The sequence below is a fragment of the Moesziomyces antarcticus genome (assembly GCF_000747765.1).
Source record: "Moesziomyces antarcticus DNA, scaffold: scaffold_v10010, strain JCM 10317, whole genome shotgun sequence".
NCBI lineage: Eukaryota > Fungi > Basidiomycota > Ustilaginomycetes > Ustilaginales > Ustilaginaceae > Moesziomyces > Moesziomyces antarcticus.
The window spans coordinates 249,824-273,880 of record NW_014639000.1 but is presented as its reverse complement, the minus strand read 5'-3'; the positions used below and the strand labels follow the sequence as shown (position 1 = coordinate 273,880).

The 24,057-nt window shown below is 61.6% G+C and overlaps 8 protein-coding genes across 8 annotated transcripts; 4 read left to right on the top strand and 4 right to left on the bottom strand.

The window, feature by feature from the left end:
• Positions 1–304: 304 nt before the first annotated feature.
• On the bottom strand, positions 305–3,061 carry PAN0_010c4022 (HLH-domain-containing protein; the record flags this gene model as incomplete). Its single annotated transcript, XM_014800477.1, has 1 exon — positions 305–3,061. One exon carries the CDS (start codon positions 3,059–3,061, stop codon positions 305–307), a length of 2,757 nt encoding a protein of 918 aa, XP_014655963.1.
• A 1,092-nt stretch (positions 3,062–4,153) lies between these two features.
• PAN0_010d4021 (uncharacterized protein) lies at positions 4,154–6,609 on the top strand (the record flags this gene model as incomplete). Its single annotated transcript, XM_014800476.1, has 7 exons — positions 4,154–4,224; positions 4,297–4,324; positions 4,691–4,735; positions 5,236–5,464; positions 5,578–5,618; positions 5,729–5,812; positions 5,908–6,609. The coding sequence occupies 7 exons, from the start codon at positions 4,154–4,156 to the stop codon at positions 6,607–6,609; spliced, it is 1,200 nt and encodes a 399-aa protein (XP_014655962.1).
• Positions 6,610–7,061: 452 nt separating this feature from the next.
• PAN0_010d4020 (timeless-domain-containing protein) lies at positions 7,062–10,745 on the top strand (the record flags this gene model as incomplete). Its single annotated transcript, XM_014800475.1, has 1 exon — positions 7,062–10,745. One exon carries the CDS (start codon positions 7,062–7,064, stop codon positions 10,743–10,745), a length of 3,684 nt encoding a protein of 1,227 aa, XP_014655961.1.
• A 278-nt stretch (positions 10,746–11,023) lies between these two features.
• On the top strand, positions 11,024–13,067 carry PAN0_010d4019 (nudix family hydrolase; the record flags this gene model as incomplete). The annotated part of the gene is made up of 2 exons (XM_014800474.1): positions 11,024–11,047; positions 11,238–13,067. The coding sequence occupies 2 exons, from the start codon at positions 11,024–11,026 to the stop codon at positions 13,065–13,067; spliced, it is 1,854 nt and encodes a 617-aa protein (XP_014655960.1).
• Positions 13,068–13,356: 289 nt separating this feature from the next.
• PAN0_010d4018 (uncharacterized protein) lies at positions 13,357–14,775 on the top strand (the record flags this gene model as incomplete). Its single annotated transcript, XM_014800473.1, has 1 exon — positions 13,357–14,775. The coding sequence occupies one exon, from the start codon at positions 13,357–13,359 to the stop codon at positions 14,773–14,775; it is 1,419 nt and encodes a 472-aa protein (XP_014655959.1).
• Positions 14,776–15,150: 375 nt separating this feature from the next.
• On the bottom strand, positions 15,151–16,632 carry PAN0_010c4017 (urea transporter; the record flags this gene model as incomplete). The annotated part of the gene is made up of 1 exon (XM_014800472.1): positions 15,151–16,632. The coding sequence occupies one exon, from the start codon at positions 16,630–16,632 to the stop codon at positions 15,151–15,153; it is 1,482 nt and encodes a 493-aa protein (XP_014655958.1).
• Positions 16,633–16,912: 280 nt separating this feature from the next.
• Positions 16,913–18,291, bottom strand: PAN0_010c4016 (uncharacterized protein; the record flags this gene model as incomplete). Its single annotated transcript, XM_014800471.1, has 3 exons — positions 16,913–17,114; positions 17,868–17,958; positions 18,162–18,291. 3 exons carry the CDS (start codon positions 18,289–18,291, stop codon positions 16,913–16,915), a joined length of 423 nt encoding a protein of 140 aa, XP_014655957.1.
• A 556-nt stretch (positions 18,292–18,847) lies between these two features.
• Positions 18,848–23,965, bottom strand: PAN0_010c4015 (uncharacterized protein; the record flags this gene model as incomplete). The annotated part of the gene is made up of 1 exon (XM_014800470.1): positions 18,848–23,965. One exon carries the CDS (start codon positions 23,963–23,965, stop codon positions 18,848–18,850), a length of 5,118 nt encoding a protein of 1,705 aa, XP_014655956.1.
• Between the last annotated feature and the right edge of the window lie 92 nt (positions 23,966–24,057).

The window sequence follows — 24,057 nt, the reverse complement described above, 5'->3', positions numbered from 1 at the left end:
ACCGCGGTGTGTCGAGAATGCCGTTCGGAGCAGTCCTGTACGAGACGGATGGTAGTCGAAAGGCTCGTTGGGTGTGCGCATTTGGCTCGTGCGATGGCCGCCGCTTTTCTGATTGTGGAGTGCATTCAAAACCGCGGCGCGCTCAGCCCGCCTCCACCACACCCAACACCGCGCCCTCACATCCCTACGCGCCCCCACCCATGCACTCTCTCACTTCATACACCTCAATGCCGGGCGCCAGGAATCTATGCGGTGGGTTGAATTATCAAGTCTTCTCTGTGCATGCACAGCAGATACACTGCGCCTACAGGTCGAGCTTCATGTCGCCGAGATCCGAAAACGATGCAGTGGCATGGTGCTCTTCACTATTGACGAGCTGCATGGGCGACTGCGCCTCGGACGGCTGCAGTTCGGGCCAGCTGCCCTCTTGCACGCGACCTCTGCCGACCTTGTGTCGCGAACGGCCGCGCCAGTGCTCCTCGTGAGTGTCGTGCGCCAAGCGCGAGCTGCGTCCGCGCGAGCTGAGCTCCTTGTCCTCCTCGCCGCTCTCGTGCTCCTCTTCCTCGATCGGATCCACAGACGAGCGGCGCGGCAGACCCGTGCGCTGATCGAACCCTTCCAGCCATGCCGCCAGTGCCGGTGTGCCCGCCGACGCCTCGTGCGACCCCGAGTTCGAATGCGGCATCGCCAGGTTGTTTTGCTGCATTCGCATCGGCGGCTGCGCGTTTGACTGGGTCTGCGAAGGCTGCGTGTCCATCGGCATGCCTAGACTGAGCAGGTTCATCGCGCTAAAGTCCTGTGACACCGCCTGCTGGTGATGGTGCTGCTGCTGCTGCTGCTGCTGTTGCTGTTGCTGTTGCGGCTGTTGCTGTTGCTGGCCCATGGCATCCTGAAACATTGATCCGCCGATGCCAGGCGCATTGCCAGCCTGGTCAAAGAATGCATGCATCATCCCGAGGCCCTGCTGCGGATCCGTGGTGGGGGGAGCCTGCATGCCGGACGCCGCCAGCGCCTGATGTGATCGCGCGAGCTCGGCCTCGAGAAAGCCGATGCGGCCCATCTGCATGTCGAGGAACTGCTGCAGGTGGCGGATGTACTCGACGCTCTTGCGCAGGATGATGCCTTTGTTTGGCTTGGCTTGTGCTGCGGCCAGCGCGGCGCTGTTGGCGTGCACAGGCGCTAGAGCCGCTGCATAGGCCTCCGTCGACGACTTGGGCAAAGATGTCTGGCCATCGGGACCGCCGGTGACCGCCTCTCCTTTCGCCGCAGCCGCCGCTGCCGCTGCGAGCGAAGCCTTGGCGGCAAGCGCAGGCGCAAACGTTCCACTGTTGCCTCCCTGCGTCGAGGTGGCGATGGCGTCGAGCAGCATCGCCTCGGGCAGTAGCGTGGCGAGCTCGGTGATTTTTTCGTTGATGTTGTCCCGCCTCCGCCTCTCGACTGCGTTGTGCGACTCGCGACGCTTTCGGCGCTTTTCCGCTAGCCTCTTTGCCTCGGCCTCGCTCTTGGCGCCTGTGCCAGCCGAGGGCACATCGTCGTCATCGTCGCCACCGTCGTCGTCGTCGTCCTCTTCACCTTGCTGGTTCTCCTCTGGACTGACGGTCTTGTCGAGCTTTGGCGCCTCGGCTTTGGAATCCTTGGCGAGCTTTTCACGCGAGGCTCGCGAGGCCACCTTGCCGCGGGATGCCTTGGCCGATGCGGTCTTTGCTTCGCTGGCTTCCGAGGTATCGCTTGAACGCCCCGACATTTCCCTCGATAGCACGCTGCCTCGGTGAATCTGTTCGGTCTCGGGCACACTGGCCATAGCAGATGCGCCCTGGCCTTGTTGGTACGCCGGGAAAAGGAACGGGTTGAATGACTGCCCGGGGCTCTCGCCTTTGACTGCAGCAGCGTTGGCTTGGTTTGCACCCGACGATACGGATGGCGTCTGCAGATTCAGATGCGCCATGCTGGCGTGGAAGCTGTGAGCGGTTGGGAGCGACGAAGATGCCGAAGCGGTGCCACTGTGTTGTGGCTGCGGCTGCGATGCTTGGGACTGTGTGCCCCACTGCGCAGGCTCGTTGTAGTTGAGGTGTAAGTTGGACTGGCCCGAGCCGTCGGTGCCGAACAGGCTCCAACGATGGGTCTGGGCCTGGAAGCTGGATGAGAGGCCCATGTTGGAGCTCGATCCACCGGCACCGGAAGCCGTCGAAGCAGAGCGTGTTGGCGCTGGCGGCGCTGGAGCAGGCTGTCCGGCAAGAGCCGCGGGTCCGATTGTGGCGCGGCGACCCACTCTGGCTCGAGACGAGGGTGCTTTGCCGACGCCGCCTCGCTCGGTGGATGGGGAGCGTTCGGCCGCGCGTCGTTCCGCACTGGCAGCAACGCGGGTGCGGCTTCGGCTTAAGCTGCGAGCCGTCTTGGAGCGATTGGTGGAGGAAGCATTGCTGGTGGAACGATGATGGCGACCGCCCGAGGTCTGAGGCAGACTGCCGACGGTGGTGCCGAGCGAGCTGGGCGTGAGCACGCTGGTGGCTATTGTCGAAGTAGTCTCGCCATTGGAACCGTCGGGAGAATCGCCCTCGTCCATGGAGGGAGTGTCCTTGCCCAGACGGTGCAGTGCCTCGTGTGTGGGTTGCACTGTGCCAAAGGTGCGCGACTGGAGGCCAAACATGTCAAGCGAGGAGGTGTAGGGGATGTTGACGTAAGACTCGCCGAACGCCTGTTCACTGGGCACGTCCGTTGCGGCGGATGCATTGTTGGCTAATGTCTGTTGGTGGTTCTGGGCCATGTTGGAGGCGTGGTTTCCAGTATTGGGTGCAGGTGAAAACTGATTCCAGAGGTCGTCGTTGAGGAGGATGTCGGTGTCGATGAAGCTGCTAGGAAGGCCGTTGGTGCCAAAGGGGCCGAAGAAGTTGTTGGCATTGGCAGATGGCGCGGCCGACTGGATCGGTTGAGAGCCTGGATGGGAAGTCATGGCAGAGCTCGGGCCGAGGCTGGAAGCGCCGGGGACAAAGCCCTGCTGCCGCTTCTTGGGCATCATGATGTCGATGGCTTGAAGGCCCGACGCCTCGACAGATGCAGGCATGAACACTGGCTGGGCTGAGCTGAATGGATCGCCGTAGCAAATGCAGCAGGTAAAAGTCGTTCCAGCGGTCAGACGATGGGCGGAGGCTACAAAAGCAAACAAGGCGGGGCCGAAGTCGAAGGTCGCAGGTGCGGTAGATCGAGAGTAGTGTTATGAAGATCGCCGGTGGGAGTGTGACCGCACTTTGGTTCGGCGCGAGGGTGCGAGGGTGCAAGGGTGCAATGAGCTCGGAGCGGAGAGATGGAGCACGAAGCGGGTGTCGAAGGTGACGATGTGGGCGAGACGGTCGCTCGAGGGTAGAGGTCGCCGGTGTGCCTGTGCCCGTGCTTGGCGGAGAGCAGTAAGCTTTCGATGGCACGAAGAGAAGGGTGGAAAGGCGAAAGTATGGAGCGGAGAGGACAGGTTGACCTCGACGCGACGGAACAGGATGTGGATGGCAGCGATGGAGGAAGTAGCGATGCGCCGGAGCCTAGGGGGGCCAGGGACACGACCCGGAGCGTCGAACACGCGCGGGAGACACTTTTGGCGCGGCAGGCGTGGTATGGATGAGTGAGGCGGAGGCGAGCGCGACGGCAGGCAAAGTCAGAGTCAAAGTCAGTCCGCCCCACGGATGCACTCCACGCCGCGGTGCGTGGCGGAAAAGCTGAGATGCGACGGGCAGGCGGCGGAAGCGCAGCGCAGAGAGCCAAGCATGGGCCGTCGTCTGCAGCTCCGCGTCGGGATGTTGCGCAACCCCAGCCGCGGTCGGATTTGGGCTGGTGGGCGCAGCGGATGCGGTGCAGTGGGGTGCAGCGTCCGAGCTGAGTGAGTGGGTGTGTGTTTTTGTGTGGGGAAAGCCAGGCGAACGCGCCGCAACACCGCCCAAAAGGGTCTCGCTACTGCCTCTCTGACTTGGGGCAAACACGGCACGGAGACGGAAAAAAAGGGAAAAAAAATGTGGGATGAGGTCGAGCAGAGCAGCCATACCCGAGGCCACCTTCAGAATGCGGGGAAGCCGAGCCGGGTGTGGGCGCCAAAGAATGCGTTGGAATTAGCGCCAGCCTGTGGGGTGCGTGTCCGTTGCCGCGCTTTGTCTCCGGACTGCTGCGTCCGATGCCCTGGCAGCAGCAGGTCGCGCTACACCTTGCACCTACCCACGCATCCACGCAAGCGTCGGATCTTCCGTGCTGCTCAGGCGCCGACCTGTCTCGGGTTCATTTCATCTCGTTCCTTGCGCTGCTCCACACAACGCACAGGATCCGCCGAGCCAGCCCCAAAAACGCAGTGAGCTGGTGCATTCCGCTCGGTCAATTTGTTGGCCATGCCCACCTCATTTGCTCGACTTGCAGAATGCAACCGTCCCAGCTCGTGCAGGATACGCCGCTCCCCTTCTGTTCCCTCTCGCGATGTCTTCAAGTGAAGCCGGCGGTGTCGAGGTTGTGCAAAGGCAAAGGCAAAAGCTTGCAACGCAACCTCAAGCTCCCGGAGCCTGCCGTGGAACCGCGGATGAGTTGCTGACTCGTCTCGAGGCTCGATGGCACGTTGCGCCCACTTTCGTGTGGGGGAAATGACCTCCGCGCTTAACCCGGAGGGAAGCGGAAAATTTTCTCTCGCGTGGCCCAGCGGGGTCTCAGTGTGCATCGCTAGCAGGCTAGCAGCGTCTTGCCCATGCACCAGCGCAAGATCGCTGCCGTGGTTCGACACTCAATCGAGTGGAAGATTCGCCCACAGCCATCGGTCGAACTATGAGCGTCACGAGCAGCTAGGTTCCGGGATCATGTCAGGGCGCTGCTTCAGATGCACGGAATCAGTGGGTGATTGGGCGTGCATCCGAGCCACCGCCTCTGGCCTGTGATCGTCGCATATGGAGCAAATCGGAGCAGGCTCGGACGCACCGTGCTGCACACCTCTTGCAGCGGAGCCTCTGCGACATCTGGAAGAACCTTTGACAGCCTGTGCGAAGAACTGGCTGATTGCCGGCCATCTCGGCAGCGATGCAGCGTGCATCCAAAACGAAATCTTCCTCTCGTGACCTCACAGAACCCGCGCACCACCACCCATCGGAATTTTCCGTTGGGCCAATCACAATCATCGGCCTCCGACCGACTTGCTGTGCTTTGCAATGCGACGTTTCAACACGTCGACGGGATCGAGCAGCTTTCGAGCCCCGCGCCGTGCTTGCAAAACTTCCAAAGGATCGACCGTTCGAGTCATCGCTCACAGGCGACGAGGTGAAACAGGCGAGCGGTTCGGCCAATTTGGTTGCTTCTCGAGGTGTCTTGGTCGCCGACAACTGGAGTCGAGCGTCGTCCCGTCGTCCCGACCTTGGTCTGTGTGCAGCACGTGCCAATGGCAGCCATAGACAAGCTGGCTCCTGCTCTTCCCTTGGGCTTACAAGCAGCAAGCCTGTCGCAATCCAACCTGGTCCGTCGGGTCGATTCCGTTCCGTGCTGACTCACGTTCGGTCCACCGCGATCTCGGCGGCGTCGGCAGGCCCCGAGCACATTGGATGGGCAGAAGTTGCTCACTCGATGCAGTCGCCCTAGAAGTGGGAGAGCGTGGGTTGGAGCTCGAGGCTGTGAGTGGGAGCTTCATCTAGCCAAGCCAAGTAAAAGCTGGTTTCCTCCTCTTCATCCGTGGAAGAACTTGCCTTTTCACCTCATCGATCTGCCCATCTCCCATGAACAGCGCCTGCAAGCGCGCATCCAAGGGCTGGCCTCGAGAACATTCTATGCCTCTGTCGAGCAGCTTTTTCTCTCCAAAGTCACACCGGTCTCTGCAGTCGGCAGACGCTTTTGTCTTGCGGCTTGTCTCGACGCTCATCCGCTGATGAGGCTCCGCGACCTCTTCCTACTGGAGAGATGAAGTCGACACAGAGCTCCGTGCATGAGAGTCAGGTAGCACAATCTGCTCAGCAGCCTCAGCAGCAGCCGAAAGAGTCGACCAGCAAATCGCTTCTTCATGAAGGTACCCTTGCCCCGGATTCACTGGCCTTGCAGAGCCTAGACCCATCTTCAGGCTCTCACGGATCTAGACTTGAGTCCACGATTGAACAGAGAGAAGAGGGTGATGCGGCAGCCACATCGGCCCCAGACACAAGCATGCCAGTTGAACGCCAGCGCGCAACGCAGACCGTCATCGACCCGGAGTTGCTCGCGTCCGAGCATGCAGAAACGTCAAGTGCAGCTCCAGGCTCCTTGCTGCTGCCTTCGGCCTCAGCAGTGGCCGAAGGCAAAAAGCGTGCTCGCTCTCCATCTGCAACTGATATCACCTCGGCCCAGGTTCAGGTCGGGTCGCCATCTCGTGACAATGTTGAGCGACACAAGGACAAGTCCGATTCGACCCAAGGAGACACACAGGTATCAGAGAGCGAGTCGACAATGCCGTCCAAACGAGTGAAATCAGACATTGCGCCGTGGATGACCCAACGCCACAAGCGTGCTATTCGGCGCAGCCTCGAAGCGTCCTCGCTCTCGACTCTGTCGTCGCCTCCCAAATCGTCGACGTCAGTGACATCGACAAAGGAAGCGGCTCAAGCGGCAAAGAGATCTTCGCCTCCGAGGAGCTAATCGATACGATTGCCTCTCAGTCTCGATCCTCACAAGTGTTGCCGCAGCTAGCGCATGATATTCGCACAATCGCCAGTCGTCGCTGCTCTTCGGAGGAGGAAGGGCGGGAATTCAATTTATGTCTGTTAGGTGGCCTCGTTCTAAACAGAGGCGACCTGGCCAAAAAATTCAGAACGACGCGTGTGACGCCAAGCGCGCCGCGTTGAGTGTTGGATTCGCGATTCGAGGTTAGGGTCCGACCTCTGCCTTGCTTCGTAGCCGCCAAGCTGTGTTCTCCAGACGTCTCGCCTCAATCCCCCTCACGCCCATCAACTCTTTTATCGTCATCTGCCACGGTGATACCACCCCGCTAACGGATGAGCACGGTCTGATATCGAAGGAGCCTGCAGCAGACCACGTGGCCCCATCAAACACTCCTCGCCATCGAAGTTTCAGGAGACCTTGCTGCCAGGATGGCCAACGCGGACGAGTACTGGTCCGACGACCTTGAGGGTGACGAGGGCTTCATCACCGATGTCAGCGAAGATGGCTACGCTTCGAGTCGTGGCGGGCGCGCCGACGACTATGACGACGTGGAGGCTCCGGACAAGGAAGAGATCCGGGATGCAGCCCGCGACCTGTGCATGCAGATCGGCCAGTACGAATACGACGACAAAGTCACTAACAGCGATCCCAACACACTCTACAACCGATGGCTTCCGGGTCCGAGAGCCCTGGGCGCGCTGCGATCGCTGCGCAAGCTCTGGAAGCTCGACGACGAGGACCCGACAAGAAAGGTGGCCCGCGCCTTTGCGGACAACGAGGTGCTCGAGGTGTACATTGTGCCTGCGCTGCTCGAGAGTGCAGGCAAAGGAAAGGAGGGCGATGCGATTGCACTTGCATGCACCGACCTGCTGACTGCCATGACATGGCCATTCGACAGCATCACCGAGCTCCGGGACCAGGAGAAGCAGGGCTTCGAATCGGACGAGCTGCGCGAGATCACCAAGCTCGACAAGAAGCTCATCGACTACAAGTCGGTGATTCTGCGCAGCAAGTCGCTCGACAAGGAATTCGACGTGCTCCGAGTCGTTATGCGGTACCTGCTACTGCCCAATCTCGCTCACAGGCAGCATCAACGCACCAGCCTCATGACGGGCATCATCGGCATGTGCCTCCACCTCTTTCGTAACTTGCTCGCCATTCGCGATCCGATCACCACAAGTCTCAGCGGCGTAGAGCAGCTGTCGAAGGCGAATCTTCAGAGTAGATGCATCAAGGCCATGCACGACCAGCACGTTCTCGACACGCTGCTCATGCTGGCCAGCAGCGCGGAAGACGCCGACTTCAACGCGTGGAACGCCGTGACGAGCGAGTGCATCTTCCACATCTTTGTCGGCACCCGTGTCAAGGAGATCGCTGAGGCCACTTCGAACACGCGCCCACTCCCGTTCTTCGACCCCGAGGCAACAGCCAACAATGCCAACAACGCTGGTGCCAGCACCCGAGGATCTGCTGTCAGAGCGCCACGTTCCAGCTCCGCCTTGGCTGACAGCCTGGCAGCCGAGGCCAAGATGAAGCAAGCAACGTCGACAGGCAAGGTGCCAACGCGCCACTCGCGCTTCGGCACGACGATCAACTTTGTCGGTCCCGACGGAGAGCGCCGCGTCGCCCGCAACCAGGCAGCGCTGGTCAAGTCGGTCGCGCAGCTCACCGACGAGGCGATGCATAAAGGCAGGCGACGCGCGCAGCGCCGCAAGGACGCGCAGGAGCGCGGAGCACCCAAGCTTAAATCCGACTGGACACCCGAAGCGGCCGTGGCGCTTCAAGAATGGGCCGACACGTTTGTGCAGGCAGGCTTTGAGCCGCTGGCCAAGTCGATCCTCAAGGACATCCGCTCGGAGCGCGACAAGCTCGGAGACCTCGACGTGGCGCGCATCCGCATCATGCAAATCGGCAGCTTCTTTCTCGAGTACTTCCTCTCGCGCCGCGCTGCCGCTGCGGCCCAAGCCAAGAAGGCAGCAGAGACACAACCGCAAGAGGAGCCCCCGGCGGACGACTGGCCGTTCGAGCTGGTTGCGCAGTGGCTCGAGCCATGGGCGTTCCGCATGGTGCTGGTGCGCACGCTGCAAGCGCAAGAGGCGCGGTCGTGGCTCGAGTTTAACGCGGCAGTGCAGCTGTGGATCGCGCTGCTGCGGCTGGTGGACGAACTTGCCAACAGCAAGGTCGAGCGCGAGCGCGAGGTGGCCGAAGGCCTGCAGGCCGAGTTCTACTACATGAGCGAGACGCTCGACGCCTGCCATGCGATTGTGCACGCGTACAGCGCGCAGAGCTTCGCCTTCCTCGACACAGTCATGACGTTTGCCTACGTGATGCCCAAGATGCTCGAACGCTACTCTTCCAACAAGGACCACATGTACGTGCAGGCCAAGAAGCACGTGCGTCGCTCGCGCAAGGACGGCGACCTGGACGCAGCCGAGGACGAAGCGAGCCAGATCAAGGAGCATCTCAAAGAGACGCGCACCGAACGCGAGTTCCGCTTCGCCGACTTCCAACGCAAGCTCGCGACCAAGCAGCTGGCCAAGGCGTGCATCGACTTCCTGGCGCGCTGGCAGGACTTCCACGATGCCGACGAGCAGCTCAACAAGCTCGTCACGGTGATGCACCGCATCGCCATCAAGGCCAACGACTATCGCCAATTCTTCCTGAAGAATCATCGCGCCGCGCTGCGCAAGGTGCTCAGCGGCGATGGTATCCGTGTGCTCGAGGCGCGTGCACCAAAGTCGGCGGCAGATCTGCGCAAGCTCATGGACTACATTCTGCGCAAGTTCAGCAAGCTCTCACCCGAGGAGCAGGCGATCTACGATGAGGGCAAGCGCCCACCACGCGCGCCGAAGCCACCAAGGGTGCCCGCCGAGATCGCAGTGCGCCCGGGCATGTCGCCCGAGGAGCAAATCGGTGTGGCGGTGGGGCTGCTGCTCAAAAAGGAAAAGATGCAGGCGGTGTCGTGGGTCAAGTCGGCGCTCGAGCAGGCAAGTGCGACACGCACGGAGCTCATGCTGCGCCACGAGGAGGACGAGGCACGACGACAGGCCATGAGCTCGACGGACGACACGGGCTCTGGTGCGCTGCTGGGAGAGTTGGAAAAGGAGAACGAGTCGGTGGTGGACCGATTCCAGCCGTTTGAGCTTGCGTACCAGGGCAACGACGAGCTGCGCACGGATGCATCGCTGATGCCCGAGCTCAAGCTGCTGTGCCGACTCGTGGGTCTGGAGGCCAACGAAGCCGAGTTGGTGCACTGGCGCTGGTCGGTGCCCAAGGAGATCCTGCCGGCGCACCTCGACGAGAAGATCGAGACGATCGAGCGCTTCATTCGCGAGCCGCTGGACACGCACGGTCGCGAGCTGAATGCGCTCGTGATGCGTATTCGTAAGACACGTGCAGGAGGAGAGCAGGACGACGTGCTCAATCCTGCCGACCTCCCGGACGGCTGGAATGGGAACCATAGCGACTCGGAGGAGGACGGCGACTACTTTGACCGAGCGCGTGCGACGGGCAACTTGATCAGCGGCGACCATGCAGCGGCGGACGGCGGCTTGCTTCGCACCAGCGGAGGCAAGAAGCAAGGAAAAGCGTCGAAGCGCGGGGCGGGCGGCAAGCGCAAGCCGAAACGCAGGACGCAGCAGGACTTTATCAACGACAGCGACGACGAATTCGCGTTTGCAATGGCCGATCTGCAAGACGAGGCTACGCAGCGCGAGCGCGCCGCTTCGGATTCGCATGCAAGTGACGCCGAGAGCGACCACGCTGATCGCGAGACGCCGCCCACGAGCTCGATGGCGGACGAGCAGGCGGATGAAGGCAAGCTCAGCGCGCTGCAGGCGCTGCGTGCGGCCAAGCAGCGTGTCAAGGCGACATCCAAGCCGTCCGAGCCGCTGCAGGACGCAAGCGAAAGGACCAACCGACGCGTGGACACCAAGCGCCTCTTCCTCGCGGACAGCGACGAAGACGAGGACGACATTCTGGCGCTTTCATCGCAAGAGCAAGCAAGCTTTCTGCGCGGCTCTCCAAGACCGGCGGCGGACGACTCCTCGACGGGGATCATCAAGAAGCGCCGACTGGCCATCGTCGACGATGAGGATAGCGACGAAGACTGATCCGCGCAACCTAACACTTGTATCGCCAGACCCAAGCTGCATTAGAAGCACTTCAGCATTGCACATGTGAGCCGCGTGTGGAGACGTGCAACCCATATGCGCGGATATGAGAGTGTGGGGCGCTGGTGCGGGGTTGATGACACTTCCGGCTAGCCGTGAGCCATTTGACAGCCGGCGCCGGGAGCGGGTTGAAAGCGCGAGAATAATGCCGGGACCGGGGGGCGACACGCCTTCACGCCGTTCGCTGTCTGTGTGCTGCTGCGTGGGGGCGTCTGTCCATGTGGGGATTCTTTCTTTTTGGGGTACGACTGGAGAAAAATGCAGTTGTGGAGCGCGACGCTCAGATCAGTCGAGCTGTGGGCCGGTCGGAAGTTGCCGTTGGTGCCGCTGGGCGGTTAGGAATCGATCTGATTTCCAGATACGCAGTCTCGCATTCGCTCTCCTCGCCCTTCACCATACTATCCGCAAGAGTACCCTTGATTCCTAACAAAGGAGCTCGTCCGAGCAGCCCGTGCAGACCGCGACCGCAACGTTGCAGCCATACTCGGCCTCAGATCCATAGCAGGGCGGCTTGGAGCCGTCGTCCGAACCTCGCCCCTCGCGCTTGCTCCTGCAGCCGTACGCAACCCTCCTCCTCCTCCTTCTCAACGTCGCTCGGCCGGTTCGAACCCTTCTGTCTCCGCTTCGAGGCCATACATTCCGTCGCGCAACATGGCTTCATCGAGCATCAACACGAACGGTGCCATCTTGACGCACCTGGCGCATGCGCTCGCACGCATCTCGCGCATCCCGCCACGCGTGATCGCCAGTCCGCCCACGCAGCCGCGCCGCGCATCGGTCGCCATCCTCGTCCGCGTACGTCCTACCTCCGAGGACGAAGCATGGCTCGCGCAGCACTATGATCCAGAGGGTCAGCATCCCGTTGGCGCTCCTTCGCAACCTGGCACTGCCGATCCGAGCGCGAGCCAGGAGATGGCCCAGTCGGGCGTGCATGTCTCGCAGGCCTCGCTAGGCAATGCCTCGATGACGTCGAGCGTGGGCTCGGTCGACCTGTCGACGACGCTCAACACGTTCTTCGAGCAGCCGTGGGTGCAGCGCGGCACGCCCGAGATCCTGTACATCAAGCGCGCCGCGCGCATCGGCGACAACTGGTCCGCGCACGTCGCCTTCCCCGGCGGGCGAAAAGAAGAGGGTGACGAGAACGGCCTGTACACCGCCATGCGCGAGACATGGGAGGAGGTGGGCATCGATCTCGCCGAGAAGGAGTTTGCCTGCGTCGGACAGCTCGATGACCGCGAGATCACCACGAGTCTGGGCAAGCGTCTGCTCATGGTCCTCTCGCCGTACGTATTTGTGCAGACCTCGCCGTTCAGCCCGATGCCCGACTTGCAGCCGAGCGAGGTGGCTTCGGCACACTGGATCCCGATCTCGCTCCTGTATACGCCCAAGCCCAAGTGGGGCACCACCTCGGTGGACATCAGCAGCAGGCTCGCGCCAAAGTCGCCACTCGTGCGTTGGGTTTTGCGTGCCCTCGTGGGCAAGATGGACTTCAAGTGCATCCTGCTTCCCAACGAGCCCGTGGCCGTGGCCGAGTCGGATGAAAACGAGGACGACGCGCATCTGTACGCCGACTCTTCGATGGGCGACAAGCCGGGCGTCCACATTGCGCGCATGGAAGAGGGCGCCGTCCGACCCGAGCTCCGTCTCTGGGGCTTGACGCTCGGCATGACGCTCGACCTGCTCTCGCACATGACCACGTTCCAAAGCAGCTCGTCCTTCCGCTCTGGCGAGCCCACCACTCCCACTGGCGAGTCGTCGTCCTCGTCAACGCAGCGCGACTGGGCGTCGCTTCCGTCCGTTCCGCCGCTGCAGAATGCATCGAACTCGATGCCGAGTGCGGCCGAGCTCGTGTCGTCGCCGATGGCGTCGGCGAACCGCGTGATCGCACGCGTGCGCGACGAGTTTCACCTCAATCCGCCGCCTGCCTCGCACGCACTCGCGCCCAGCCTCACCTCGGTCTTCCCGCGCTTTTCCTACCCGGACGTCAACTTCTGGATCTGGTTCTTTGGCTGGCGCTACCGCAGCGTCGTCCGCGGCTGGGAGTCGAGCGTCGGCACCCGCATCGAGCGCAAGTTCAACTGGTCCGGCATGGCGCTTGGCGCATTCTACTCGGCCGTGCGCAGGGCGCTCGTGGTCGCAGTCATCCTCAGGGCGCTCGGCATGCTTTCCGCAGCGAGCATCACCACCTGGCTCGTTGGCAGGAAGGTCAATCGGTCCCGAAAGGGGCTTCCGGGCCTCGGCCTCGACGAGCTCCTCGCATAGTAGCCTCACGCATGCAATGCAACGATCTGACATGCTTCTGACTCTTTCTTTGACCGTGCCACGCTTGCTGCAGAACGTCTTGTGGCAGCGGTCGGTCCTGGTGTTGTGGGGATGGAAACTTCGGGAGACGGGAGTGGTGGCAGGCTGCGGGAAACAATTTTGGCGCGGAGAAGCGCGACAGCTCCAGCTGAGTCCAGAGAGCCTGGAAACTGAGCTCCACCTTCCACCCACGGTTGCACTTCTTCCTACCCGACTGCGACGACGTTTCTCGCACCTCCAAGCTACGACCATGGCGAAAGCGATACAACCTTCCGCTGCGGCGGAGGCGGAACCAGGGTCTTCACGACGCAAGGCGCCGGTCGATGCAAACCGCATCCCGGGTTCGGCCGCCTCGATGCACGTCCAGGAACGCACGCAGCGTGCGTCGACCTCTACACCTGCCTCCCGTGTGGCATCTCCATCCCAGGCAGCCGCATCTGTGCTACGGAGCAAGGGTGCGATAGCGGCGATGCAGCCGTTCCTCGACTCGAGCACCACCGCTGCTTCGCCGATCGAGCCGACCGACATCCAGCTGCTCACCACGTCGATCCTGTCCAACCAGGAGCGCCAGCGCGTGATCCTCTTCTACCAGGAGAAACTCATCCACTCGGAACCCACGCTGTCCGAACTCAAGCAGTCGCTCCTCTTCCTGTCGTCCGCCTCGTGGGGGCAGATTCTGGAGGAACGCAATCTCGCCCACAAGTGCTCCTACCCGCCATGTCCCAACGGTGCCCCGGCAGCAGCAGGACCCGGGGGCAGGGGGAAGTTTCGCATCGACCTCAGAAGCAAGTCGGTCAAGGCATTGGAGGACAGGGATCTGGGAGAGCCGGGCCACACCTTCGACGAGCTGCGCGATCTGTTCTGTAGCCGCACGTGCTATGCGCGCTCGGAGTGGATCTTGCGCTGGGTGCTGTCGGATAAAGAAATTGGGCTGCGCGACGAGCCTGCCAAAGGGGACAGCAAAGGCACAGCGGTGTTGGGCGGCAAGTGGCAGAAGCTCACGGCGCATACGGGCGGGTATGAAGAGTTGGAGCTGCTCGAGGATCTGGAAGCCCAACATGGCCTCGACCTCGACGCTCCCGACGAGGCGGTTGAGGCGCTGGATCAGCCCAGCCCAGATGCGGAGCCCAGTACGCCACGCCAACCCGCGCGCTCGACGGGTCATACCATGGAGGAGGTGGATAAAGCGCTTGGTGGACTCAACATTATCGAGCGTGGCAAATCTGACGGCGCTGTAGAACGCACACCCAGCAAACCTGCAACCTCTGCCCCGGCTACATCCACTGCGACTGCCAAGACGGTTCCGTCACGTACCGCGTATACCGTCGATGTGCCCAACACTGTCGGTACGCGGTTCACGCCCACCTCCGCTGCTCCATCCGCGCAGGACGAGGAGGATGAGATGGACGCACGCGAGCGCGAGATGGGACGCATCCTGCGTTTCGCCTCCCTAGCAACAGGTTCGCGCCCCCGGCCCAGGAACACCACGCTCCGAATCGATCTCTCCTCATCCTCTCCCACCTCCGCCCAACCCTCAGCGGCGGACGACGAACCCATGGATCCACCCGACGATCCCAGCAAGGCAGCAGAACGTGCTGAAATTGCCCGAATCATGGACCAAGCCCTCGCTGTGCGCCACGACCAGCGCGAACAGGGACTCCTGGACTGATCCACACACCCTCTCCCACCACTTGTACTTGTACGCTTCCCCTCACTCGCTGTGCAATCCGCACATTCGAAGCTGGCCACACATGCTTTCGACACAACAATGTTCGCACAACGATGTTCCCAAAAAGCGGTGCATTTCAAGCACCGCTGCCAAAGACACATGAGAAGAGGGAGGGCATACCGAGCATAAGTTAGCGCGCTTGAGTGCGCGAGGGAGAAAGGAAAAGAGACGCGAGCATGGAGAGAAAAAGGAGTTCGCAAGAAGCGAAGATTGGGTTGAGTTTGTGATTGGCGCTGGACTTGAGTGTTGAACGCAAGCGCGCGCACTGGGAGATCCGGTCCAGAAGGAGCAATTCTTTCCAGGTCGCCAACGCTATTAGTTGGTGGAGGCCTCCGAGCCGTATCGCTTCAGCTTGGCGCCTTCCGGGAGCACGGCGGGGTCTTCGAGCTTGTGGCCGTCGTTGGGATTGCCCGAGCCGTGCACGCCGTGGAAGTCCGCCGGCCTGTCCTCGGGGAGCGCCCACTTGGTCACGTCGAACTCGCGGTACTCGAACACGTTGAAGTCGCGGCCCGTGTAGCGGCAGTAGGCCCACGTGGCGGCAGCGCGCATGCCGAACGTGGCAAACGTCCAGCCCAGACTGCCGAGCGGTGCGGCGAAGAACGCGCCGAGCACGCTGAAGTCGTCGATGTACAGGCCGTTGGGCAGGCCCAGCAGCTTGATGCCCTCCTCGGCACTGCCGTAGAAGGCTGTACCGAACAAGAAGACCGTCAAGAAGCCGCCCACGGCGCCACCCACCGCATCGACGCCGTTGAGGAAGTAGAGTTGCGGCACCAGACCGAGCAGGAACGCCGGAATGCAAGCAATGGCCGCAAGATCGGCCACGAGGAACACCTCGAGGATGTCAATGTTCTTGACCGCCAGCACCACCGACGGCACATTGATCAGCACCAGGATCGCACGGCACCACCAGATGTTGACGCGGCCGAGGAAGACGTCGTTCTGGATCGTCGAGATCTGCGCCGACTGGAACGTATCGTACGCCGACGAACTGAGGCAGCCGGCGAGCACGATCACGATGCCCGTCACCCAGTTGGGCAGCGTGTTGATGATGTAGAAGAACGTGAGCGATCCGTCGTCCTCGGCGGTAGGGCCGTCGAACAGGCCTGCCCACCACGCCAGCGGACCTGCCATGCCCACGATGAAGCAGATGGCGAACAGCGGCACGGTGGCAAAGATGACCGAGAGGTAGAGCGTCTTGTTGTTCTTGGACGCAAACGCGCGCTGCCAGAAGCCCTGGTTGAACATCTGGCTGAAGACGAGCGCGGCGGTGAGGATGTACCACAGCTCGCCGCCGAGTCGCTGCGGCTTGAGCAGGCCCGACGACTCGACGCGCGCGTGGTCGATGTCGAGGTTGACACCCACCGCGATCGAGGCGATCACGACAAAGATCATGATGATGACCGCATTGACGTTGTCCGTGTAGAGCGACGCCTTGAAGCCGCCGTAAGCGGTGTAGATGGTCGTGCTGAGCGCCACGATGAGCGCCGCGATGGTCGGGTTGACGCCGCCGAGCACGTTGACCGTCGATCCGTACGTGTTGAGTTCAACAAGCATAAAGCAGAACATGAAGCCGACAAAGATGAGTCCCGAAAGGACGCCGACAGGCCAGCCGTACCTGCGTCGGATGTACTCGGCCAGCGTGAAGCCGTCCGGGCAGATGCGTCGAATCTGAGGTCCGAGCCAGCCGAACGCCCAGAGCGGGGCAACGGTCGAGAAGCAGTAGGCAGTCAGGCCGAGGATGCCGGCATTGGGGATGACGGCCAGCTGAGGGTAGCCGAAGAAGAGCGACGAGGACATGTCTGTTGAATAGAAAAATGTACAACGAGGTGAGGCAAGTTGGGTGTGTGAGTACGTCAGCAGACAACCGCGAGTACGGTGCAAGACCGACCTCGCCGGAGACGGAGCACAGTGAGGCCTTGAGGACGAGCAACGGGGCCTCGCGAGACCACTTCCCCCGCACATGGCTGCGCCTGTGGAACAAGCAAGAGCGTGCAACTTCGCAGCAGCCACTAGCAAGTCTTTCCAGCATCGAGGCGCGCTGAAAAGACACTGCTGGAACTTGTCGAGGAAAGCGATCCTACGAGGCCGTGTTGCTGTCCGGATGAAGCCTATTGTCTCCGCCGCCAGCAGCGAGATCGTCTGCAGCAATCTCGTTTCGACGAGACACCGGGCAGTATTGAGGCGGAAGCTCCACTGGTTCTGGTCTTCCCTCGAGCCTGCCTTGCCTCTGCCCTGCGGTCGCCTTCAACGACGGCGAGACCGCAGCAGGCGGGCAGACCCTAGAGCAGACCGGCGGCCAGCAAGAGCAGTACAAAGAGAGTGTACATGTGGGGTAGCGGATGAAAAGGCATGCAGCATTCCCTTCGCGAGTCCTAACTCGATCAGGTAATATCAGCGACCTGGCCGCCTCAGTGCGCTGAGGCGAGTGTGCATCGATCCAGCAATGTTGAGAGACAAGGCTGATTCGATGGCGGACACACTACAGCAGAAGCACTGAGACGGACCAAGGAGGCCGATGACGGTATGATCTCAGCCCGTCGTGCCTAATCAATGTGCTGCAGGTTAGGGCGAGGCACGAAGCCCAGCCTTCTTCTCCAACAAATCAATCCAAGGACCCGCAGTCACACAATCGCGCGGTCACAAGACCAGGCGATGGCTTCTGCGGGCCAGACACGCAAGCACCCGTAGCTGATGCCAAACTGATTGAGTTTGGTCTTTGTAAGGCTTGACGTCTGCTCGACTCCTTGCCGCGGCGTTGGCCTGAACAGCTTAGTGGTTTCGTATCGCTCGTGAAGTCCGATTCCATATTGCTATGCGAGCCTCGGTTGTCGGCTTGATGCAAGCTCTCTTGATCCTGGTGCGACCGTATGGTTGTCGGCTTTCTTGCGCCTCGCCACTAAAGGCCGAGGAGAACATGAAACCCAAAAGGGCCAACATCAAATCAGGGGAAAAGGCGTCGAGCCGAGGGGCGACAAGAGTAGGGGGAGATGATCCGAGATGATCGAGGAAGGGGGATCGCGAAGGGTACGTACCTGTCATATCGAGACAGCATGTTGCGGCAAGACCCGCATCGCCACGGGCGGCCGGCCTGCCTGCCTCTTTGTGTGCATCCGTTCGAGTCCGCTGTGTGCAGCGGTGGGATGATGGAGGCAGGACTTTTAAACTTCAAAAGAGGGGAACTGCGAGTCCGGATACTAACTTGATGCGATCCAGTTAAGCGTGAGTGGCAAAACTGTGCGGACAAGGAAATCAAAGTTAAGCGTCAGCTGGACCCGAAGAATATCATAACATGCAACGTCATTTCATCTCGGAGTCTTTCTACGTACCACTCTGCGTTCGGAGACCCGAAAGGAAATCGGTGGTGTTGCGAACCTTGAAGCCGGCATAGAGACCGACAAGCATGAAGCCGCATAGCGTGGAGTAGACCAGCGCGTTGGCCTGCGAAGTTTCCAGCATGGCTCAGGAGTAGACTCTGCCTAGAAGGATTCTAGTGAGATTCTGATGTAGGCAAGGAAAGGGCGGAAGGATGATGGTTGAGAGGAAAGAAGACAGCACAGCATAGGTGGGGGATGTTTAGGATCCCAACATCAGCAGTTTTCCGATGTGTGACTCAAAAGGGAAGGCCGAGGGACCTCTTTTTTTTTCTGGCCAGGAACGCGCGCGTGGATCGGAGAGGTGCCGAGATTCCACGGGCCCTGCCCTCCTGCCTGTTTCCCGCCCACGCGGGTCGAGAGTCGAAATCGATTGGCCCTCTGCTCCATAGCCCCACAGCTGCTCTTCTGCGCGCTGCATCTTCCGATAGAACGCCCCGCAGCCCCTAAACCGTCCTTCTCCGCCTGGCCCCCAAATCTTTGAGGACGATTCTTCAGCATGTCTCATGTGTCTTTACTGGCCACTCTCGATGCCGCTCATATCCAGACCACACTGTCATCAATCTCATCATGACATCAAAGCATATTCATTAGTCCGTGTGAGGCAAACGCCCAGGTTCCCTTGATCAGTGTGTGCGCGTTCAGCTACCCCACACCGCTCGGAGGCTCTTAAGCTTGTTCTCCCCGATGGCCTTGGTGGTGCCTCGGCCGCTCATCTTGATCTCGGTGCCGTCGGGGTATCGCAGGGTGGCTCCATCGTGCACATCGTTCGCCTGGAGCGCTCCCAGAATCGTAGAATCCACCGCGACCTTGCTCATCATGTCGCGCACCGACGCCACCTCGGCCGGCTCGAGCTTGGGCGCTTTTTCCTTCTCGAAGGTCGACAGCAGCTGCGTGCTGATCCTTCGCGACGAGCGCTCTGCGGCCGGCGCCTTGGATGCACGCATGGCCGTGGGTCGCACCAGCGTAGGTGCCGGCACAGCTCCAGGCTCCAGCACCGGCTTTGGCAACGGACGCTTCTCTGGCTTGCTTGCCGCCGTCGCAGCCGCCTCTGCAGCCGAGTTTGGCGCAGGCTGCGCGCCGACCTTAGCAAAGACCGGCTTTGAAACACTCGTGTTGAGGAATTGCGGGGCGGTGAAGCTCTTGAGCGACTCCGGCTTCGAAGCACTCGAAGCGGCGCCAAAGGTAGCCACGATGGCCGTTACACCGCCCGTAGCCGAGGGTGTCGCGGCCTTCTTGCTAAAGTCCAGTGCAGGGGCGCCTCCAGTCGCGGACGACAATCGGCGTGCCTTGGGCTTCACTGTCGATGCGCTCGACGGCGAGGCAGATCGTGGGCCGGAATCGCCCTGAGGCGCGGCCAACGAGCTCCTCTCACCGTCAGCCGCACCAGGCTCGTCATCTCCAGCGATCTTGGACCACAGCTGTGCAACCGATGCCACACGTCCACCCTTTCCTCCGCGAGCCGAGCGTGCGTCGTAGCCTGGCTGCTTGTCGCTCGCGCTGGCTTCCGATATCGGCGCTACGAGCGTCTTTTCAACCCGAGACGGAATCGCGACTTCCCGAGCTTCGGGGTTGCGCGACAAGCGGCGCTCCGATGAGCTGACCGCAGCTGGTGCCGGTCCCGCACCCCTTGAAACATCGAGATTCAGCGTCGCCGGTCGGGGCCACGACGGCATTGAAATGTGACGCTCGCGTTTTGTCCCTTCCGTCGACGATACAGCCGAAGCTGTTGCAGCATCAGCCTCGCTTGGCCTCTGCGTCGACCCCATGCCTGACAGCCGGCGGCTGATCGGATGGTCCTTGAGAGCTGTGCTGGTCCTGTGAGCGCTTCGGATCTCCGAACCATCGACCAGCGCTCGAAGCTCGGCTGACAGCTGCGGCACAGCCTCATCGTCCTCCGCTGCGGCCTTCTGGCTGGCCAGCGAGGCCTTGGTGGATACCAGATCTGCCATCGTCCGCGAGGCTGGAATCGACGTGCGGGCATTGCGAGAGCCAGCTGCCTTACCCTCCCACAGAGGGTTGATGACCTGCGATGGCGATCGATACGAAAACGATGACTGCCTCTCGTCTTCTCGCGAAGCAGATGCCCGTGGTTCGTCCTTCGCAAGCACCGACAGAACCGAGGCGCTCGGTGTGCCAGGCGTGTTCATATGCGACGCGTTCGGACTGGCGGCGTTGGAAAGCCAGCCATCGATGCGGTGGACCGCCTCCCGCTTGAGCACAACGCGATCCCGATCGCTCGTTCTGCTCGGCGCGGCAAAGGTCGGACGCGTCGTCTTGGACGGCACTGAAGGCGCGATCGAGCCCGGCGCCGGTGCGATCGCAGCTTGAATGCGTTCCAAGCTAGTAGTCGACGAAGGTGACCTGGCGGCACCAATGTTGCCGAGCCTGCGCGACTCCATGGCTCCGCTCTCGGGCTTCACTGTCATCTCGGACGAGCCTCCGTCCGATCGATGCATGGACGCCGACATCTCCGCTTGCCTCTCGCGCTCGAGCTGCTCTTCCCTCGCAACGCGCTGCGCTTCTTCCTTGGCTCGCGCCTCGTCGAGCTTGCGCAGCTCGTGCTGTCGACGCGCCTCCTCGGCCACTCTCTCTCTTTCCTGCCTCTGCTGCTCAGCTTGGCGGATGCGCTTAGCCTCCCTCTCGGCTGCGGCTCGCTCGGCTGCCGCAGCTTCGGCCTCGGCCGCTGCGATGGCGGCTGCAGCACGACTGGCCTTCTCGGCTTCCAACTGGCGAGCGCGCTCCTCGGCCGCTCGAGCTTGCTGCTCTGCACCCTTGCGTTCTGCCTCCTCGCGAGCCAGAGCCGCAGAGCGCAGAGCACTGTTCTTGCGCGATCTCGAGCCTTCGTCCTGACGCGCAACGGGGGAGGCCAGCGGGCTGGAACTGCTGTCAGTGCGACCGACATTGGCCATGACCACGGTATTCTGCGAGCTTGAGCCGATCTTGGGTGTTGTCGACCGTGCGAGCTTCGTCTCCAGGGCCTCGAGACCGAAGCCTTGCGACGAAGACGAGCGACGCAAGGACGTGATTGAAGATCGACGCATCTCGCTCACGCGGCTTTCTCCGGTCTTGCGCATCTGCGAGTCTGTCGACGACTCTGGCGTGCGCTCGACGACCGTCGCCGAAGGCTCGACAGATGCCATCGTGAGCACAGGAGCCGATCGCTCCTTCTCTGCGCTGACCCGAGGCTCGCTGCGTCCAAGACCTTGGAAGATATCGCTAGCGCGCGGCCGATGAGAGGCAGTGGACGATGTCTGAGAGGAATCGACGGTGACACGACTGTTGGTCAACATTGCTGAAGTTGCTGCTACGGCCTCGCTGTAGCCATCTGCAGCCCGAACATCCGCCGCAATTACCTGAGGAGGCTGCGTCGGCGCCGAGAAAGCATCTTCGTCCGGCTGCATGCCCATGGCAATCATCTGACGCTTGACCTCTTCTTGATCCTCCTCGGCCTCGGCCATCGCCTCGAACTGCGCGATGTTGTTGCGAGAGACGCTGTTGCCCTTGCCGCCGCCGCCTCCGTTCTTGCCCATGGTTGGCAGCTTCTGCAGCGTCTTAACTGTGCCTGCCTGAGACTCGCCGTCCTCGTCGATGGTGGCCAAACCAGCGATTGGCGAAGCACCAACAGCTGAGAAGCCGGATGGCAGCGACTGCATGGGTGGCGTGGCAAACTGGGCCAGGTTCGCGCTGGTGATCGACTGCGGCTCTGGCATCGGTGGAAGGGTTTCTCTGGTCGGAGCTTGGTAGACAGGCTGCGACGGGTTAGCTCCTCCAAATGGCGCCTGAGCCGACATAGACGTCCCGTGATCGCCTGTCGGGGCGAACTGCGGTGGTGGCACGCCGGAGAGCTGAGGAGCGTGGCTGAAGACGGGTGGCTGGGCGTGCTGTGCTGGTCCTGGAGACACGGACATGGAGCGCTGCGGTGGAGCCCACGCTGTTTGACCGCCGTGACCCTGAAGAAGCGGACTGGCGGGCGGCATGTTGTGGAAGACATCCGGCGCGGCGCTCATCGAGCGCTGAATCGTGTGACCGGCGTCGGCCGGGGCAATGAGCCGACTGGCGTTCCAGCTGTTCGCTGTGGGGTTCCACTGCACATGGCCGTCTGGTCCCAAGGTGAACGGCTGGGCCTGAGCAGGAAGCTGGATCATGCCCGGTGCGGTGCTGGCAGGTCGCGTGGAGGGTCCGGCCTGATTGTGATGATTGAGCATAGGAGCCGGAGACCAGCCTCGCTCGGCAGCGAGACGCTCGACCTCGAGCATGCCCGATTCCATCTGCGGGATGGCGCCGTGGACGTGATGTGCTGGCGCACCATGCGCATGATGGTGATGGCCGTGATGATGATGCGAATGGCCCATCGAGGAGTGAGGACGTTGAGGAAGCGAGTGAACCGGCAGTGCGTTGCGCAGATCGTCCAAGCCTTCGCGTGCCGGAGGCTGACCGCTTGCAGTGTGTGCGACGTAGATGGGGATCTCGATGGTGAGATCTTTGGCAAAGGATCCGAGCAAGAGGCTCACCAGCGCATAGGTGCGCACCTCGAACAGGCGCGTCTTGCGGATGGTTCGAAGGTCCCTGGGGATGTCGACGGCGGCAGTGCAGACGGACTCGGCGTTGGGCGCAAATTCGTAGTCGCGGCCTTTGAAGATCTGGTCGTGGACGATCTCGGTGATGCGAGGTTCGAGAGACATCTTCTCTGCACTCTCGTGCACACCCTCTGCGCTGCCAACGGGGAAGATGAGGCGGCGAGCCAGGGCGATCTTGATGCCGCTGAGGTGGCGCTTGGTGTTGTTCTTGATGCCGCATCTGACGAGCATCTGTCCGCCGCCCCAGAAGAGCTGCTCGGTCACGCCGGCTTCGAGCCAGACAGCACCGTTGCCACCCATGAAGAGGCGGGTGTCTCCGACGACGTCGACGGGCTCGTAGAATCTGGGGTTATGCACGTCGGACCACTTTTCGAGCACAAAGGCCTCGCGTCTCGCCGTGACGATCATCTTGTCGTCGTTGTACCAGGTTTGCGCGGTAGCCTTGAGGCCGTAGCGGAGGGATGCGTTGCCGGCAAATGTGACGCAAGACGGGGCGGAGGAAGGCAGGCGGAAGCTGAAAGGGAAGGTGGTGCGGCCTTTGCGGGCGGTCCAGTAGCCATTGATGGGAGCAGCGGGCAGAACAGCATTGGAAGGAGGGAGGTCGTCGCCTTGGAACATGGTGCGGTTGTAGAGAAAGAGCTGCGTGGCTGCATGGTCTCGAGATGTGAGTTGCTCGACAGCCTCGAGCTCTATGGCGATCTGACCGAGTCGGAGGCGCTGGCTGGTGGTGCAGGTGAGTTCGACTTTGCCGCTGAGGGTTCCTCCGGCTTCAAAGACGTTGCTGGAGAGGACGATGTCGATCTTGACCTTGGGGTGCTTGGTGACCATGTTCATGTGGTCTTGAGTGCGGTCGCGATGCTCTGAGGGATCTTCGAGACCTCCGAACTCCAGATCGTACCGCGAGGGGACGCGTGTGGCGGGCGAGACGGAGCGGGCGCGAGAGGCGGGACGATGAGGCACGAGTGCATGGTGGATGGAATCGCCAAGCGCATCGATCTGGCTCGGCGGTGGCGGGAGGCCAAGCTCGGGCTTCCAGGAGAAGGAGCTGCTCCTCTGAATACGATAGTCCTGAGGCATGGGAGAAGAAGGGAGCTCATACATCTGAGGATGAGCGTAGCCTTGATGAGCAGCAGCCGATGCTGGACGATGGCCCATGTGTGGGCTTGGAGGTGCAAACATGCTTGGATGCTGGTGGAACTTGAACGGTTGTGATGAGGCAGAAGCTTTGTGATTCGATGTTGTCGTTGTGTAGTCTATCTTGTCGCGTTACA